The sequence below is a fragment of the Cervus canadensis genome, chromosome 8, assembly GCF_019320065.1.
Source record: "Cervus canadensis isolate Bull #8, Minnesota chromosome 8, ASM1932006v1, whole genome shotgun sequence".
Lineage (NCBI taxonomy): Eukaryota > Metazoa > Chordata > Mammalia > Artiodactyla > Cervidae > Cervus > Cervus canadensis.
In genome coordinates, this window is record NC_057393.1 from 67,015,985 (window position 1) to 67,031,938 (window position 15,954).

The window sequence follows — 15,954 nt, forward strand, 5'->3', positions numbered from 1 at the left end:
GACCTGTGAAGTAGATATTTATACATTTTAATTTCTATTTTATAGAGAAGAACATTGGGATCTAGAGGGGAGAAGTAACTTAGCAGTAGCCAGAATTAATTGCCTCTAAAAAATCAATAACCTCAGATAACGCAGATGACACCACCCTTATGGCAGAAAGTGAAGAAGAACGAAAGACCCTCTTGATGAAAGTGAAAGAGGAGAGTGAAAAAGTTGGCTTAAAGCTCAACATTCAGAAAACTAAGATCATGGCATCTGGTCCCATCACTTCATGGCAGATAAATGGAGAAACAGTGGAAACAGTGGCTGACTTTATTTTTCTGGGCTCCAAAATCACTGCGGATGGTGATTGCAGCCATGAAATTAAAACACGCTTTTTCCTTGGAAGGAAAGTTATGACCAACCTGGACAGCATATTAAAAAGCAGAGACATTACTTTGTCAACAAAGGTCCATCTAGTCAAGGCTATGGTTTTTCCAGTACTCATGTGTGGATGGGAGAGTTGGATTTTAAAGAAGGCTGAGCGCCGAAGAATTCATGCTTTTGAACTGTGGTGTTGGAGAAGACTCTTGGGAGTCCCTTGGACTGCAAGGAGATCCAACCAGTCCATCCCAAAGATCAGTCCTGGGTTTTCATTGGAAGGACTGATGCTGAAGCTGAAACTCCAATACTTCGGCCACCTGATGCGAAGAGCTGACTCATTTGAAAAGACCCTGATGCTGGGAAAGATTGAGGGCCAGAGGAGAAGGGGACGACAGAGGTTGAGATGGTTGGATGGCATCACCGACTCAGTGGACATGGGTTTGGGTGGACTCCGGGAGTTGGTGATGGACAGGGAGGCCTGGTGTGCTGTGGTTCATGGGATCGCCAAGAATCGGACACGACTGAGCGACGGAACTGAACTGAACTGAACTGAAAAACCTTAATGGGCGCCATGAGGCATTATGAGAAAAGCTTCCTTGTCCCTATCTCCCTGATCTGGCTAGTTCAACTCTGCTCCCTTGAGAAAAACAAATCCGGACACTCAGTCTTATGGATCCTGGAAACTGTCGCGCATTCGGTTCTACACTCCGGCCATCCAGAGCGTTTTTGCTCCAGAAGTCGAACACAAAGCGGATCCACCCTGCGGACGCGAGCGCGCGGGCCGCCTTTTCCCGGCGCACCGCTGCCGGGCGCGGCGTGGGGAGCGGCACGCTGATTGGTTGCACAAGCCAGCCTGCTCCCGCCTCGCGGCCGCTCCTGACACAATTATTGGCCAAGCGGCCGCGCGCTCAGAGCCTGCAGCCCCTCGAGCCCCTCCCGGCCGGCTTCAGCTACCCGCTGTTGCATGGGGCGCCGCCGGCGGCCGAGGGAGCGTGACTGCGCTGCGCAGGGCGCTAGGAGGCATTGTCGCCGTAAGTGGAGCAGAGATCGGCCCGGAATCGGGCACCAGTTTCGTGCCCCGCAAAGTAAACGTAGTCTGAGGTTAAGCGCTGGAGGGGCTGGGGGAGAGAGGGAGAGAAATGCCCCTGTTTTTGGAGAGTACCCTCCCCTCCCCCAAGTCACCCGGTGGAAGGAGCATTGGTGCACCCCTTGCGACTTTAGCAGTGCCAAGGGGCCCGACGCCAGGCCGGTTCTGGCTTGCAGACTGCGGCTGGACCGCAGCTGGCTCGGGGGAGCGGGCGCCGCGGTACCAGGAAATTGGGAGCCCGGGGAAGCCGTTCCAAGAGGGCCTCCGTTCCCCGTGGGAGGCGCCCCTGTTCGAAGAGGCTATTGTAAATTGCGTCCCTCACGCCACACTTTGAGGATTTGCTTCCGCTCTGGGGAACTGCCTGTCCCAGAGCGTACCTCTCTGCCTTGGGGTACCGCGGGAGTCCCCGGGCCCTCGGCGATCACCAGCGTTCTACCCCTCTGCCGGCTTTATTCTTCCCAGTCCCCGCCTGCCGAGCGAGCGGAGGGCCGGCGACGAGAAGCCATTGGCTGCGGGCGCCGGGGGTGGGGAAGACGGTGAGGCGGGCCCCCTAGAGCGAGGCTTGGGGACCCTGCCCTGGCCACCGCGCTCAGTCCTGGGAGGTGCGGCCCGTGGATGCTTAGATGCCCATACAGAAGCGTGCCCCGGGCTCTGCGAACTCCCTGGCTCAAAAACAGGGCGGCCAGCCCGTCGCGTTGTCGCCCCAGCGGGCTTCTTCCCTTGGGTGGAGAAGTGGGTCAACTCTGTCTGGCCTCGAGTGGGCCTTCGGGGCCACTTGGGTCCGAACCAGCCGAGTTCTTCTCACTTCTCCAGTGGCTTCTTAACTTGGCGAGGTCCAGAGGACCCGCTGCAGCCAGCGGTGGTGGGGAGCTTGCACCCATGGCGCAAGAGGCTCCAGTTGCCCTGCGGGGCGGCTGCCAGGCTCTAAAGTTCCCAAGTGACCACAGCAGTAACTAAATATAGGAGCAGCTGGTGCGCACGGGGTGTTGCAGCAGCTCCTTTGCACAGATCTCGGGGCTTCAGATAAGGTAGAACTCTCACCGATGAGGGCGGGAGCCCTGGGGGAGGGCTGTGGTCAGTCTTTAAGCAAAAATCATGTCTTCCCAAACCTGTATCCAGGTGAAACCAGATTATAGATACAAGAGGGCTCTATTGCCAGCACTCACAAAGGAGGAAAACTTCTTTTCTGGCATTACATTTATTATATCCTAACTTACCATCTGAAGTGGTTTAAGCACATACTAGTAATGTCTTAGTGTGGGAAGTGCTTAACAGTTTGCAAAGATTTCTCAAAAGTTATGTATCATTTACTTCTCAAAACAACCCAGTGAGGAGGGTGGTATTTCCAGCTGACAGATGGGACTGCTCACAACAGTGATAATCTCCTCAAAAAAACTTCCCACAGTTGCCTGAAGACTTGTAGGATGGGCTCCAGCCCCCTCCCCCGGGAATCAAGGGACAGACTGGCTGCCTCTCTCCCTCTTTCTCTCGTCATTTTGGGTCCCTCTGCTCACCCCCTGCCCCTGTTTCTTCTTCCCACCCATGGTCTGTGCCCTCATGGCAGAGGACACACTTGCTCTTCAGGCTGTCGTCGTGACCTCCAGCACGTGCCTCATCCCACCTTTTGTCACTGAGTCTCTCTTACCTGATGGGCCGCTCATCCTGGGCCATGTTCTGTCTCTGCGCCTTTGCTCCTCCATTGTGGGCCTAATACAAGGGCCCAGGTCACGTTTGTTGGATTGAACATTTCCTAGGAATGGTACACACTCTGAGGAAAGAGGAGCTGGAGAGGGATGTTTTGCTGGAACAATGGTGTGAGTATGAGTTTGGACCTTGTGCTGAAGGGTCTTCAGGCTTTAGAGCACTTTCCTTGAAATTTTCTAAGGCTACCCTCTGGTCTTGGGACCCCAAGCCCAGAATAGACCTGTGTGGGCTGATGGGTCCTGTTTATCTCCTTTGGGACACTCTTTGATTTTCAGCTACCACTTTCCCTGCCTGTGGGGTTGACCAGATGTCTCAAGGAGCCCAGAACTTGAGCCTGTGTGGTTGACTTGTCTTGGGGTGCTGTGGTTGGGGTCTAGTTCTGGGAGTGCTGCCTTGCACACTGATTGCTCCTGCTGGCTAGCATGATCTTCCTTTCATGGAACTGAATGAGAACGGGCAGCCAGAGTGGTGGTGCTGACACGAAGATTTTGGTTGGCTCAAATTGTTTATTTAGTCAGGGGCCCCTCACATCCTAGGGTGGCCGGGGCTTCACACTTAATGAAGAGTGGGCCCATATCTCTCTCCGTCACTCATGTGTAACTCAGACAATTCTCTATTTTTCTTTAAAACAATTTAAAACCAAAAAGAAAAGTGCAGTTTGCTTTATTCCACCTACAACCCCCAACCCTCGGCCCAACCCCTTTCTCTGTCGGCTCCTGTTACATGCTCAATAAATTCTTGCTGCTTTTTGGTCAAAGAGGTTCAGTGTTGGGTTGGTGCTGAAAAGGCGCTGTCAGCGAAGTTGGGCAACCTTGTAGGGTCGCTTTTGGGGACACACTCTAGACTCTCATCATCTCAAGTTTGTTCTTCCTTCAATTCTGGGGCCCTCCTACCCCATCTTGGGCCTCATATGCCTGTGGTCCGGTAACCCTCCCATCTCAGCCCTGCCTGTGCCAGAGAGTAACAGGCCTTGGTCGCCTGACCTGCAAGAGGGACTGTCAGCTGGACTTTATAAGGAATTCTCTCTTGGTGGAGGGGTGGTTTTAGGTGAAGGAAGTGTGGTTTCCTACCCAGATAGTGGAGTGGTGATTTTAGGCAGTTGGAACCTCTTGGGAGTCTAGGGCATATCTGCGTTGTATGCAAAGCATCCTCTGGATTGTAAAGGGCCTCTTCTAGTCATTTACTTTGACAGCCAGATTTTACAGGCTGTTCCTGTTCCTGCTTTGAGGTCCGTTCTCTGACCCACGTTATAGGATGTCTGAGCTTGCCACCACCTGGTGAGGTTTTTAATTTGACTAGTTTTTAATCAATGGGTTCTGACGTAAGGCGCTACTGCTCCCACCTGGCGGCAGCTGGTAGAAATTGCAGGTATAGTGCCTGAAGGAAAGCAGCCTAGACAATCCCACCAGGATTAGCACAGACCCTGGGTAAGCTTGGAGATTTACCTTCCCTTTACCCTCTTTTGTGAGGCCAGGATTGCCTTGGTGATGTTCCTTAGGAAAGCCTTCCTCATCAGAATCATAAGTCAGAGCTATTTCTTGTATTTCCTTCCTCTCAATGCTTTCCCCCGGTACCTTGTGTGTGTAAGTCACTCAGTGGGGGAGTCGCTTTTTGTGACCCCATAGACTGTAGCCTGCCAGGCTCCTCTGTCCATGGGATTTTCCAGGCAAGAATACTGGAGTGAGTTGCCATTTCTTTCTCCAGGGGACCTTCCTGACCCAGGGATCGAACCCAGGTCTCCCACATTGCAGGCAGACTCTTTACCATCTGAACTACCAGGGAAGCCCTAACCTATGCTCAATACATGTTTGTGATTATTAATGATGAACACTGTAGATAAGTAAAGAAGGGAGAATGGTATGTAGGAAGAAACCTAGTCTGGGAGTTAGGTTTTTTTGTTTCTAAGCCAAGAAACACCTGGAGTAACAGGCAAATTTGGCCTTGGAGTACAGAATGAAGCAGGGCAAAGGCTAATAGAGTTTTGCCAAGAGAATGCACTGGCCATAGCAAACACGCTCTTCCAATAACACAAGAGAAGACTCTACACATGGACATCACCAGATGGTCAACACCGAAATCAGATTAATTACATCCTTTGCAGCCAAAGATGGAGAAACTCTATACAGTCAGCAAAAACAAGACCGTGAGCAGACTGTAGCTCAGATCATAAACTACTTATTGCCAAATTCACACTGAAATTGAAGAAAGTGGAGAAAACCACTAGACCATTCAGGTATGACCTAAATCAAATCCCTTATGACTATACAGTGTAAGTGAGAAATAGATTTAAGGGACTAGATCTTATAGACAGAGTGCCTGATGAACTACGGACAGAGGTTCGTGACATTGTACAAGAGACAGGAATGATGACCATCCCCAAGAAAAAGAAATGCAAAAAAGCAAAATGGCTGTCTGAGGAGGGCTTACAAACAGCTGTGAAAAGAAGAGAAGTGAAAAGCAAAGGAGAAAAGGGAAGATATACCCATTTGAATGCAGACTTCCAAAGAATATCAAGGAGAGATAAGAAAGCCTTCCTCAGTGATCAATGCAAAGGACTAGAGGAAAACAACAGAATGGGAAAGACTAGAGATCTCTTCAAGAACATTAGAGATACCAAGGGAACATTTCATGCGAAGATGGGCTCAATAAAGGACAGAAATGGTATGGACCTAACAGAAGCAGAAGATATTAAGAAGAGGTGGCAAGAATACACAGAAGAACTCTACAAAAAGATCTTCACAACCCAGATAATCATGAAGGTGTGATCACTCACACTCACCTAGAGCTGGACATCCTGGAATGTGAAGTCAGGTGGGCCTTAGGAAGCATCACTATGAACAAAGCTAATGAAGGTGATAGAATTCTAGTTGAGCTATTTCAAATCATGAAAGAGGATGCTGTGAAAGTGCTGCACTCAATATGTCAGCAAATTTGGAAAACTCAGCAGTGGCATGGGACTGGAAAAGGTCAGTTTTCATTCCAATCCCAAAGAAAGGTAAGCCAAAGAATGCTCAATCTACCGCACATTGCACTCATCTCACACGCTAGTAAAGTAATGCTCAAAATTCTCCAAGCCAGGCTTCAGCAATACGTGAACCGTGAACTTTGAGATGTTCAAGCTGGTTTTAGAAAAGGCAGAGGAAACAGAGATCAAATTGCCAACATCCACTGGATCATCGAAAAAGCAAGAGAGTTCCAGAAAAACATCTATTTCTGCTTTATTGACTATGCCAGAGCCTTTGACTGTGTGGATCACAATAAACTGTGGAAAATTCTGAAAGAGATGGGCATACCAGACCACCTGACCTGCCTCTTGAGAAACCTGTGTGTGCAGGTCAGGAAGCAACAGTTAGAACTGGACATGGAACAACAGACTGGTTCCAAATAGGAAAAGGAGTACATCAAGGCTGTATATTGTCACCCTGCTTATTTAACTTCTATGCAGAGTACCTTATGAGAAACGCTGGGCTGGAGGAAGCAGAAGCTGAAATCAAAATTGCTGGGAGAAATATCAATAACCTCAGATATGCAGATGACACCACCCTTATGGCAGAAAGTGAAGAAGAACTAAAGAGCCTCTTGATGAAAGTGAAAGAGGAGAGTGGAAAAGTTCGCTTAAAGCTCAACACTCAGAAAACTAAGATCATGGCATCTGGTCCCATCACTTCATGGCAAATAGATGGGGAAACAGTGGCTGACTTTATTTTTTCTGGGCTCCAAAATCACTACAGATGGTAATTGCAGCCATGAAATTAAAAGACACTTTTTCTTTGGAAGGAAAGTTATGACCAACCTAGACAGCATATTAAAAAGCAGAGACATTCCTTTGTCAACAAAGGTTCATCTAGTCAAGGCTATGGTTTTTCCAGTAGTCATGTGTGGATGTGAGAGTTGGACTATAAAGAAAGCTGAGCGCCAAAGAATTCATGCTTTTGAACTGTGGTGTTGTAGTAGACTCTTGAGGGTCCCTTAGACAACAAGGAGAGCCTACCAGTCCATCCCAAAGGAGATCAGTCCTGGGTTTTCATTGGAAGGACTGATGTTGAAGTTGAAACTCCAGTACTTTGGCCACCTGATGTGAAGAGCTGACTCATTGGAAAAGACCCTGGTGCTGGGAAAGATTGAGGGCAGGAGGAGAAGGGGATGATAGAGGTTGAGATGGTTGGATGGCATCACCGACTCAATGGACATGTGTTTGGGTGGACTCTGGGAGTTGGTGATGGACAGAGAGGCCTGGTGTGGTGCAGTCCATGGGGTCGCAGAGTCGGACACGACTCAGCGACTGAACTGAACTGAACTGAGCTGATTTACCTCTCTTCTTGGTTCCTCAGGATTCTCATTCATAAAGGCATTCAACTGAGTCCACAAGTTTCCAACAGCATTGCTGTGACTCAGGCTTAGGAGGATGGTCTTATAGGTAGCAGGGGGAAGGTGTTGAGTCCAGTTTGCCATAGTCTGAACTATTCCCTTCTGTTCTACCCTGGCACATCTTATGCAAATTGCCCACCTGGCCTTGTTACGACTCATGACCCTCCTATTTAGACAGTATCTTTGTTGTAAGAGTTGGTTGACTTGTATTTAGATTTGAAACCCAAATGATGGCTGTTGATCGATGTTACCATTGGGGGATACCAACTGAGCATTTTCTTAGTATGTGGTATAAAGTGCAGGGGGAAAGCACAGTATATAGCTGCTCCCTGCCTTAAGTTGCCTGCAGGCCAACTGGGGGGACAAGTATGTATATTTTTAAAAGCTCATAAATAACCCAGGTTTGTGCCAAGGCTTTAAGTGCTACTGAAACTCAGGGAGGAGAGAGTGCTGAGGGTTGGGGCAATCTGGGAAGATTTCCTGGAGGTACAGAGATGAGAAGTTCTACTCATTCCTTAAAGATGAATTCCACTGACTTATTCGTTCAGAGTCATATGGATATTTAACTGGGATTAGGTGCTGGCGTCACGTCTGCACATGTCCTGCTTCATCCTTTCAGCTAGCGTTTAGGAAGTAACTTACGTGTCCCGAGCCCTGATCTAGAAAGGTATGTATTTTTTGTTCAATCCTCATTTGAACCCAGGGTGGTAGGTGTTACTAGATCTCTTACTCAGATGAAGAAACTGGGGCATGGAGTAGTTAAGAATCTTTCTCAAGGCTTCTCAACTAAGAACGCCAGAGCTGGGCATTAGGCCTGTGTATATCCTTGGCGAGATACAAGCACACACTGAACTCATCACTGACTCTCTCTGAGCAGCTGAGTGGGCTTGACTGGGCCTCCATGTCCAGTTGAGCTCATGTGGACTTTTCCTTGGTGTCTGTTGGCAGTTCTGAGCAGTACCCTCACCCGCTTCTCTCTGCCCTTCACATTGTCCTGTCTTTGACTCTCAGATGTGTTCATTAGAGCTCCTTGAGCTGTCTGTGGATCTGGGATTGCAAGCCAGGAGCAAAAAAGGGCAGTGACCTTGGCCTCAAGTTCATTTTCTCCATGGGGTGCTACTGCTGGCGGTGTGAGTGACTTTTGTAAAGAAGAGAACACTGGATGTGGAGTTCAGTTAGATTATTGCCATTTACTTACTTTGTTTGACCTTGGCCAGCTTCCTTCAGTCTCTCTGCCTCAGTTTCCTTCTCTGTAATAAAAAGGAGTTGGAGGCATTTCCTGAGTCCCTATTGTCTTCAACACTTGATCATTTTGATTGTGTCCTCATCCTTTTTCTTTTTGGCTCTGCCACACAGCATGTGGGATCTTAATTCCCAGACCAGGGATCAAACCCACACCCAGTGCAGTGGAAGCACGGTGTATTAACTACTGGACCATAGGGAAATCCCATCCTCACCCTTCTTTAACCCTCTTCTATGCAGTGATCCAGTCTCCCTCCTCTCATTTTCCTGCCCCTATTTCTTTTCCCCTGGGGTCTTGCCGATAAACTCAGAATCAGGGTGACAATTAGGTCTGCGACTAAAACTGTAACCTTCCCTCCTTACTGCCTCATGGGGAGGGAATTCTTAGAGACCACCCACTCTCCAAACGGTGAGCTCCGACCCAGCAGAGATTTTGTGTCCTCACTTCCCACTTGCGGAAGGAGCCTGGCAAAGGTGGGTGAGGAGAACTGGGAACTGGAGGAGTGGACAGGGCTTTGAGGCTGTAGGATGGAGGGACAGGTGTCTCTACTTGCACCTGGCTGCACCTTGCCTCCTCCCCACTGCCCTGCCAGTTCAGTGAGTCACAGGCCAGCACACACCAGAGTCCTCACACCTGCCTGGACACGGGTTGAGGTCTTGGCGAGGTCACACATGTTAACCCTCCCAGGAAGCTGGTAGGGCCGGGCTGATGGATGGATCAGGCGCTCTGAAGGCCGAGCTAGATGTCGCCTGTGCTCTGGGCCCCTCAGGAGGAGGTGAGTGGCCTGGGGCCCTCCCTGCAGACTTCCTGCAGCCTGGGTCCCTGGGTAAGGCGGGTCAGGGGTGGGTCCTTGGCTGATTGTGGGTGGGCACTTCATGGCCCTGTGTCTTCCCTGGCGCAGGTTCCTTTGTGAGCAGCAGACCAGCCTGGTGGCTGGTGACGGGATACCCGCATCTGCATGCTGAGGAAGATGGGTGAGGCCGTGGCCAGAGTTGCGAGGAAGGTCAACGAGACCGTGGAGAGCGGCTCCGACACCCTGGGTGAGTGAGGGTGTCAACTTTTCTAGCTGCAGGGCCCCCTCTCCATGGTTTATTGAATCGGGCTGGAAATGAGATAGAAGGAGAAGGTGAAAGACACAGTATCAGTATGCACCCTTCGGCAAAAAGGGCAGTGTTCCATGGACTTTTATTGTAATTGTGTTCAATTTGTATATATGGGGTCCCAGCATAAGACATGTTTCTTGCTATGGGTCGTAATCAAAGAGGTTTGGAAAGCGCTGAGTAGGGGTGTCATCTGCTGGGAGCCTGTCTGCTTGCCCTCAGACTATTGACGGCTGCAAATATGTATGTGCCCTTGGACCAGGTGATGGTAGATGACACTCCAAGTAGCCCCAGGATGTGCACAAGTGCCTCATGAGTGTGACCTTGCTGAATCTTCACAGCCTCCCCGTGATGGATGTTACTCACCAGGCATGACTATCCACAGATTTCAGATGAGGAGATGGAGGGTGAAGGCCAAGTGGGCTTTTTCCAGGTCACCCAGCCAGGAGGCCCCTTTCCACTCCACTGTTTTAATTGAATCATGTCATATATATTGTTGAACTGGTCATAGCATTTTAGCTCATGTAGCTACCCTAAGGCTGTAAGCACATAGGCAAACCATCCCATTTAATTGAATTCAGTAGATATTTATTGGGGATTCTCTGGTGGCTCAGATGGTAAAGAATCTGCCTGTAATGCAGGAGACTTAGGTTTGATCCCTGGGTCGGGAAGACCCCCTGGAGAAGGGAATGGCAGTCTACTCCAGGACTCTTGGCTGGAGAATCCCATGGACAGAGGAGCCTGGCGGGCTACAGTCCATGGGGTTGCGAAGAGTTGGACACGACTGAGTGACTAACTCATTCACTTTCAGATATTTACTGACTTTCCACCATATATAAGAGTGTGTGTGTGTGTGGTCTCTGTGTGTGACCTGCTGGGACCTAAGTGCCCCCTTAGAGTCACAGGTGTGTGGCAAGAACACAGAGGAGGTGAGTGCAGCCCTGCCCAGGGGATGACTGTACAAGTGGTTGGATTGGGATTTGAGTTGGGCCTTTGGCACACAGAGAGGACTTTCACCAGCAGGTGGGCATGTGTGTTCTTGTGTCTGTCTGTCTGTCTCATGGAGGAGCATTTCCGAGAAAGTTACTGCCTGAGAGATTGGGAAGGTGGAGTGTTTCTGCTAGCAGCCTTTGGTCAGATGTCTCTGAGGGTCTTAGGGCAGGGGGTGGTGGCCCAGAAAGTAGAGGGATACTCAGCCTTCAAGATGTGCTTGGTCACCACCTCTTCCAGGAAGGCCTCAGCCCTGCCTGATCCACCCCTTGCTCCCTTCCTCCTCTGGAGCACTCATTCAGTGTCCCTGGAGGGCAGAGATCCTGTGTCTTTTGTCCCCCACCTGCCAAGCGCCAGAGCAGTGTCCGGCACTTTGTAAGCATATAGTGGTGTTGGCTGAACTGAACTATAGTGAGAGAAACATCTCTGCCAGCAAACAGACTTGAAGATAGCCATTGGCTTTTTAAAAAAATATTCATTTATTATTAAAATTTATTTATTTATTCGTTTACTTGACTGTGCCATCTCTTAGTTGCTGCACATGGGATCTTCGGTCTTCATTGTGGCATGTGGGTTCATGTGGCATGTGGTATCTAGTTCCCTGACCAGGGGTCAAACCCAGGCCCCCTGCATTGGGAGCATGGAGTCTTAGCCCCTGGACCACAAAACTCAGCCTTTGATTTGGGAGGGAGGCCTGGCAGGGGACTGTGTGGAGTGGGGGAGGGGAGAGCTTTTGCATGGGGAGCTGAGGGCTGAGGGCCCTCAGGAGAGGAACTCTGGAATCCTGTGCTGGTCACTCACGTGGTTGCATTTACCTGAATGCTCAAGGCTCTCCTCCACTGACATGGCCTGGGTTTGAACCCCCAGGCTGCCACCTACTAGCCTGCTCCCTTAGCAGATTGCTTTACCTGTGGGAGTCTTGGTTTCTTCATCTATAAAATGGGGGTGGTAACTGTGCCTCCCTCATCAAGGTGGTAGGAGCAGTTATTAAATGCCAGGCATCGCTGTCAGCTCTTTACTGGTTTTGACTCATTTAATTCTCACAACTGTAAGCCAGAGGTGATATTAATATCCCCATTTTACAGATGAAGAAACTGGAGCATGGAACTTTTTAATGCAGTGTTTCTAAGTGTTCCTTAGCATTAGGGTATTTGCCTTGTCCCCTCTGCTCTATTTCTTTTGAAGTAGGAGACTTCCCTGGTGGTCCAGCATTTAAGACTCTGCCTTCCAATAAAGGGGGTGCGGGTTCAATTCCTTGTTGGGGAACTAAGATCCCACATGCCCAAAAGGTGAAAAAAAGAAATGAAGTAGGAGCTTCCTCTGTTTAACAGGTGCTGGAGCTGAGGCTGAGGGTGTGGATGACCTACTAGTGACACAGCTGTTCAGAGGTGGAGCCAGGTTCAGCACAGCGCTGAGTAGCTTAGCCCTGCCTTTCCCGTGCACCCCTGCTGCCCCCATTGTGGGGAGGGGGCGGCCAGGAAGAGGAGAACTTGGAGACCTGAGTAATCCTCCCTCCTTAGGTTGCCTCTCCTCCCACACCATTTTGGAACCACAGTCAGCCTACCTTGTCCTTTGAAAGGAGGAAAATAATGAGAGTCTAATATCTGCCTGGCCATTTAAGATGTCAGGTGGTAAGGAGAAAGGGGCCGCCCTCATAGGCTATATCTGCTTACGTGCAAACCGTGGACCCCACTCTAGAGCTTTCACAGTGGAATCTCAGAAGGTGGGCGTGATGACCTACATGTTAACATGAACTCTGTATGATTCTTCCCTGCCTTGAATTTTGGGAACCACTGGCTTACTATTTACAATCTGGAACTTTCTTTTCCTGGCATGTTATACGGGACTGGCCAGGGGTTGGAGATATTATCTCGGTAGGTCTCTAGATATCTGTGTGTGTGTGTGTGTGTGTGTGTGTGAGACAGAGAGAATGAATATGAACATGGACTTGACTGTCCCCAGGGAACTGAGGGGCTAGGGTGGGTGCTGTGAGATAACCAAGTGGGGAGACCAAGACCTTCTCCCCCTTCCCCTCCAGCCGTCCCTCCCTCCTCCAAGGCTCACTCACACTTGGGCCACTTTTCTCCTGACTCACCAGTAGATGGCACCCTGTTACCAGCTGACCTGGTGACAGGCAGCTGAGCCCAGGCCTTGGCCAGGCTGTCGCTGGGCGTGAGCGCCTGGTCCCGACAAGGGCTTCCCCGCCCAGGCCAGCTCACATTCTGTGTCTCCCGTCCTAGCTGACTCCGCAGCCATCTGATTTGACAGCTCCTTTCTTGAGCAAGGGTGCTGAGGAAGTGTCAGGAAGCACTCCGTACATACTCACTGGATCAGAATAACATCTTCCCTTGGGTCAGACACTGCCACCGGCTCCTTTGTCAACAGACACACAATGAGCACGTACTATATGTGCCTTCCCCGGAGGACTCAGTGCCCCAGAAGTGCCCAGTCTAGAGGAGGAGGCAGACGCGCACACACCCCGCGGGAGGGGGGCAGCCAGGGCTTGTGGTGGGAGCAGTCTTTCTTGCCCCAGGAGGGACTTGTGGGTCTACGGTTCCTAGCCTAGCGCCCAGGAGGCTGGTGGTGTTCGTGGGGGAGGGGTGTGTGTTGTGTGTTTTGCTGCTGTGTCACCGGGCCTGGGGAGTCCTGAGGGTCAGCTGGGTACAGGTCAGCTCTGAAGGCGTGGAGTGGGGAGCCGGCTTTCACAGGGCAGCCCCCAGCCTGGCTGGGACTGCCTGTCTGTTTATCATGAAGGCTGGAAGCTTCAAACCTGCCATCCTCTACTTCTTGCCTCTCAAATGGGGAAGCGGGCTGGGGTGGGGTTTGCCAGGGGAGGAAGGGATAACCCCTGCTGCTCTCCCCACTCTGTTTCCTAAGAGGAAAGCATGATGTGAGGGGTGACTCGAAGCCTTCTGCCTAAAACTCCACCTCTAAGCTTGGTCTCTCTGGATAGGGGGTCCTGGGAGGCTGAGAACTGACCTTGATCCTCCCCTCCCCTTTACACCCCTGAGCAGAGAGGGCTTTTCTCCTCGAGGGCTCCGCACTACTTGAAATGAAGGCTTTATATCCCTCACTGGGTGTTTCTCAGTCTTGGCACTGTAGACTCTGGGGGCTGGATGAGTCTTGGTGGGGGGCTGTCCCATGCATTGTAGGGCGTTCCGCAGCTTTCCTGGTCTCTCCCCACTGTATGCTTGTAGTCCCCTCTGCTGCTCTCCCCCCAGGTTGTGACAACTGTGTCTCCAGGCCCTACCAAGGGTCCCCTGGCAGCAGAACTCCCCTCCACTGAGAACCACTGCTCTAGGAGGTCATGCCTGTAAGTTGTTGAGGCTGATGGCCTGTACAGTCAGCTCTGCTGTGGCAGGACTGGAGCCAAGTGGAGTGTGGTTGGTGAGCTGAGAAGAAGATGGGAGCTCTGTTTTGTGGAAAGGGATCTGATCCAGAAATCAGGAAGATGGGGTTCTGGATCTCACCTAACCCCAACTATGGGTCAGTTTCCTGTCTGTAAAGGTGAGGCTCCATCTCTGAGCTTTTGTTTAAAAGCTTTTCTCTTTTAAACCCTCATTGGCTTCCACCTGCACAGAGAGTAAAACCCAGGCCGGTACTGCAAACCTGGGAGTGACTGACACCTGTCAATTTCTCCCACTGCACTTTGGGCCTCTCAGGATTTCTCTCATTATATCCAGCCAGATTGGCCACCTTTCAGTTCCTTGGACTGCTAAACTCCTTCCAGCCTCAGGGTCTTTGCACATGTTTTCTTTGCTGGGATGCTGTTCCTTGTTCTTCATGGCTGGGCCCTTCTCATACCTTAAGGTTCAAACTAAATGTTTCTTGTTCAAAGAGGTCTCCCTGGCTTTCTTTTCTAAGTGGGCTTCACACAATCATTTTTCTTAAAAAAAAAAAAAAAAGGCTGTGAAAAGGTATACACAAGTAGCAAAGTTCATAAGATCATATATAGTTAGTTCAGCAGACATTTATAAATGAAAACTCATGTAACTACCACCGAAGTCTAGACATGGAATATTGTCCCTCCCACCTGAGAGGTAACCACTCTCCTGACTGTTGTGATGAGCTTTTCCTTCCTTTCTTTAGTTTGATCTTGCTCTTCTTTAGTTTTTGGCCCTTGGGTTCTGGAGAGAGCAGGATGTGGGTGCTGGTCAGGGGGGATCAGGAGGTCTTGTGTCACCAGGATGTGCTAGTGCAGAGAAAGGGGTGGAGGTGAGACCCTGCTGGGGGGTTGCTGTGTGAGCGTATCATTCAGGGGTAAATAATCAGTGTGGAAAGGAAAGCCAATAGAGCTTTCAGAGCATTTACAGGTTTCATTGGCACAAGGCAGTAGCCTGTGGTGCAGAAATGCAGGGCCTGGGCCTGGGCTGCCCTTCTCATTTCAGAGATGAGTGAGTGATGTCAACCCAGCCCAGCGTGCCTGTGGCATTCTGGCTGCTTCTGAACTGACCCAGAGAGATGGAGAGAGAGGGCCATGTCCAGGTGGGCGGGACTGAGCTCACTGTTCAGGCAGGCGAGGAGGAGCTTGGGTAGGGATTTCTGGCTATCCTTTTGCACCATGCCATGGTCTGGCATTGCCTCTTTGCGCTCAGATTGGCATGGACTCAACTGGGGCCTTTCTGGAGCTCCAGCCTTGCGTATAAAAGGGGCTGTGAGGGAAAGGGAACAGCTTAGTCTTGGAAGACCGCTCTTAAGATGGAGAGAGAAATGTGTTCTGTGGCTCCAGCCTGGGCATTTGCACTCTGAGAAATACTTTTAAAACTGTATATGTTTAACTTGTGGGGGGGACGGGAGTTGGGCTTCCCTGGTGGCTCAGACGGTAAAGAATCTGCCTGCAGTTCAGGAGGCATGAGTTTGATCCCTGGATCAGAAAAAATCCCCTGGAGGAAGGCTTGGCAGCCCACACCAGTATTCTTAACCTGGAGAATCCCATGGACAGAGGAGCCTGACAGACTATAGTTCATGGGGTCGCAAAAGAGTTGGACACAACTGAGTGACTAACACTTTCACTTCACTTAAGAGGGATGGGAGGAAGGCTCCAGAAGGAGGGATATGTATTTATACATATAGCTGATTCACACTGTACAGCAGAAACT

The 15,954-nt window shown here is 50.3% G+C and overlaps 1 protein-coding gene across 4 annotated transcripts in view; it reads left to right on the forward strand.

The window, feature by feature from the left end:
• Window positions 1-1,262: 1,262 nt before the first annotated feature.
• Window positions 1,263-15,954, forward strand: part of LRRC20 (leucine rich repeat containing 20) — a 74,638-nt gene continuing 59,946 nt past the window's right edge. Inside the window, exons 1-2 of one of the 4 annotated variants that reach the window (XM_043476713.1) lie at window positions 1,263-1,394; window positions 9,667-9,805. In XM_043476713.1, coding sequence (XP_043332648.1) covers window positions 9,724-9,805 — 82 coding nt within the window. In that variant the 5' untranslated portion in view covers window positions 1,263-1,394; window positions 9,667-9,723. Of the gene's footprint in view, window positions 1,449-9,454; window positions 9,541-9,666; window positions 9,806-15,954 lie in introns of those variants that run through there. The other 3 variants (XM_043476715.1, XM_043476712.1, XM_043476714.1) reach the window with 3 other exon arrangements.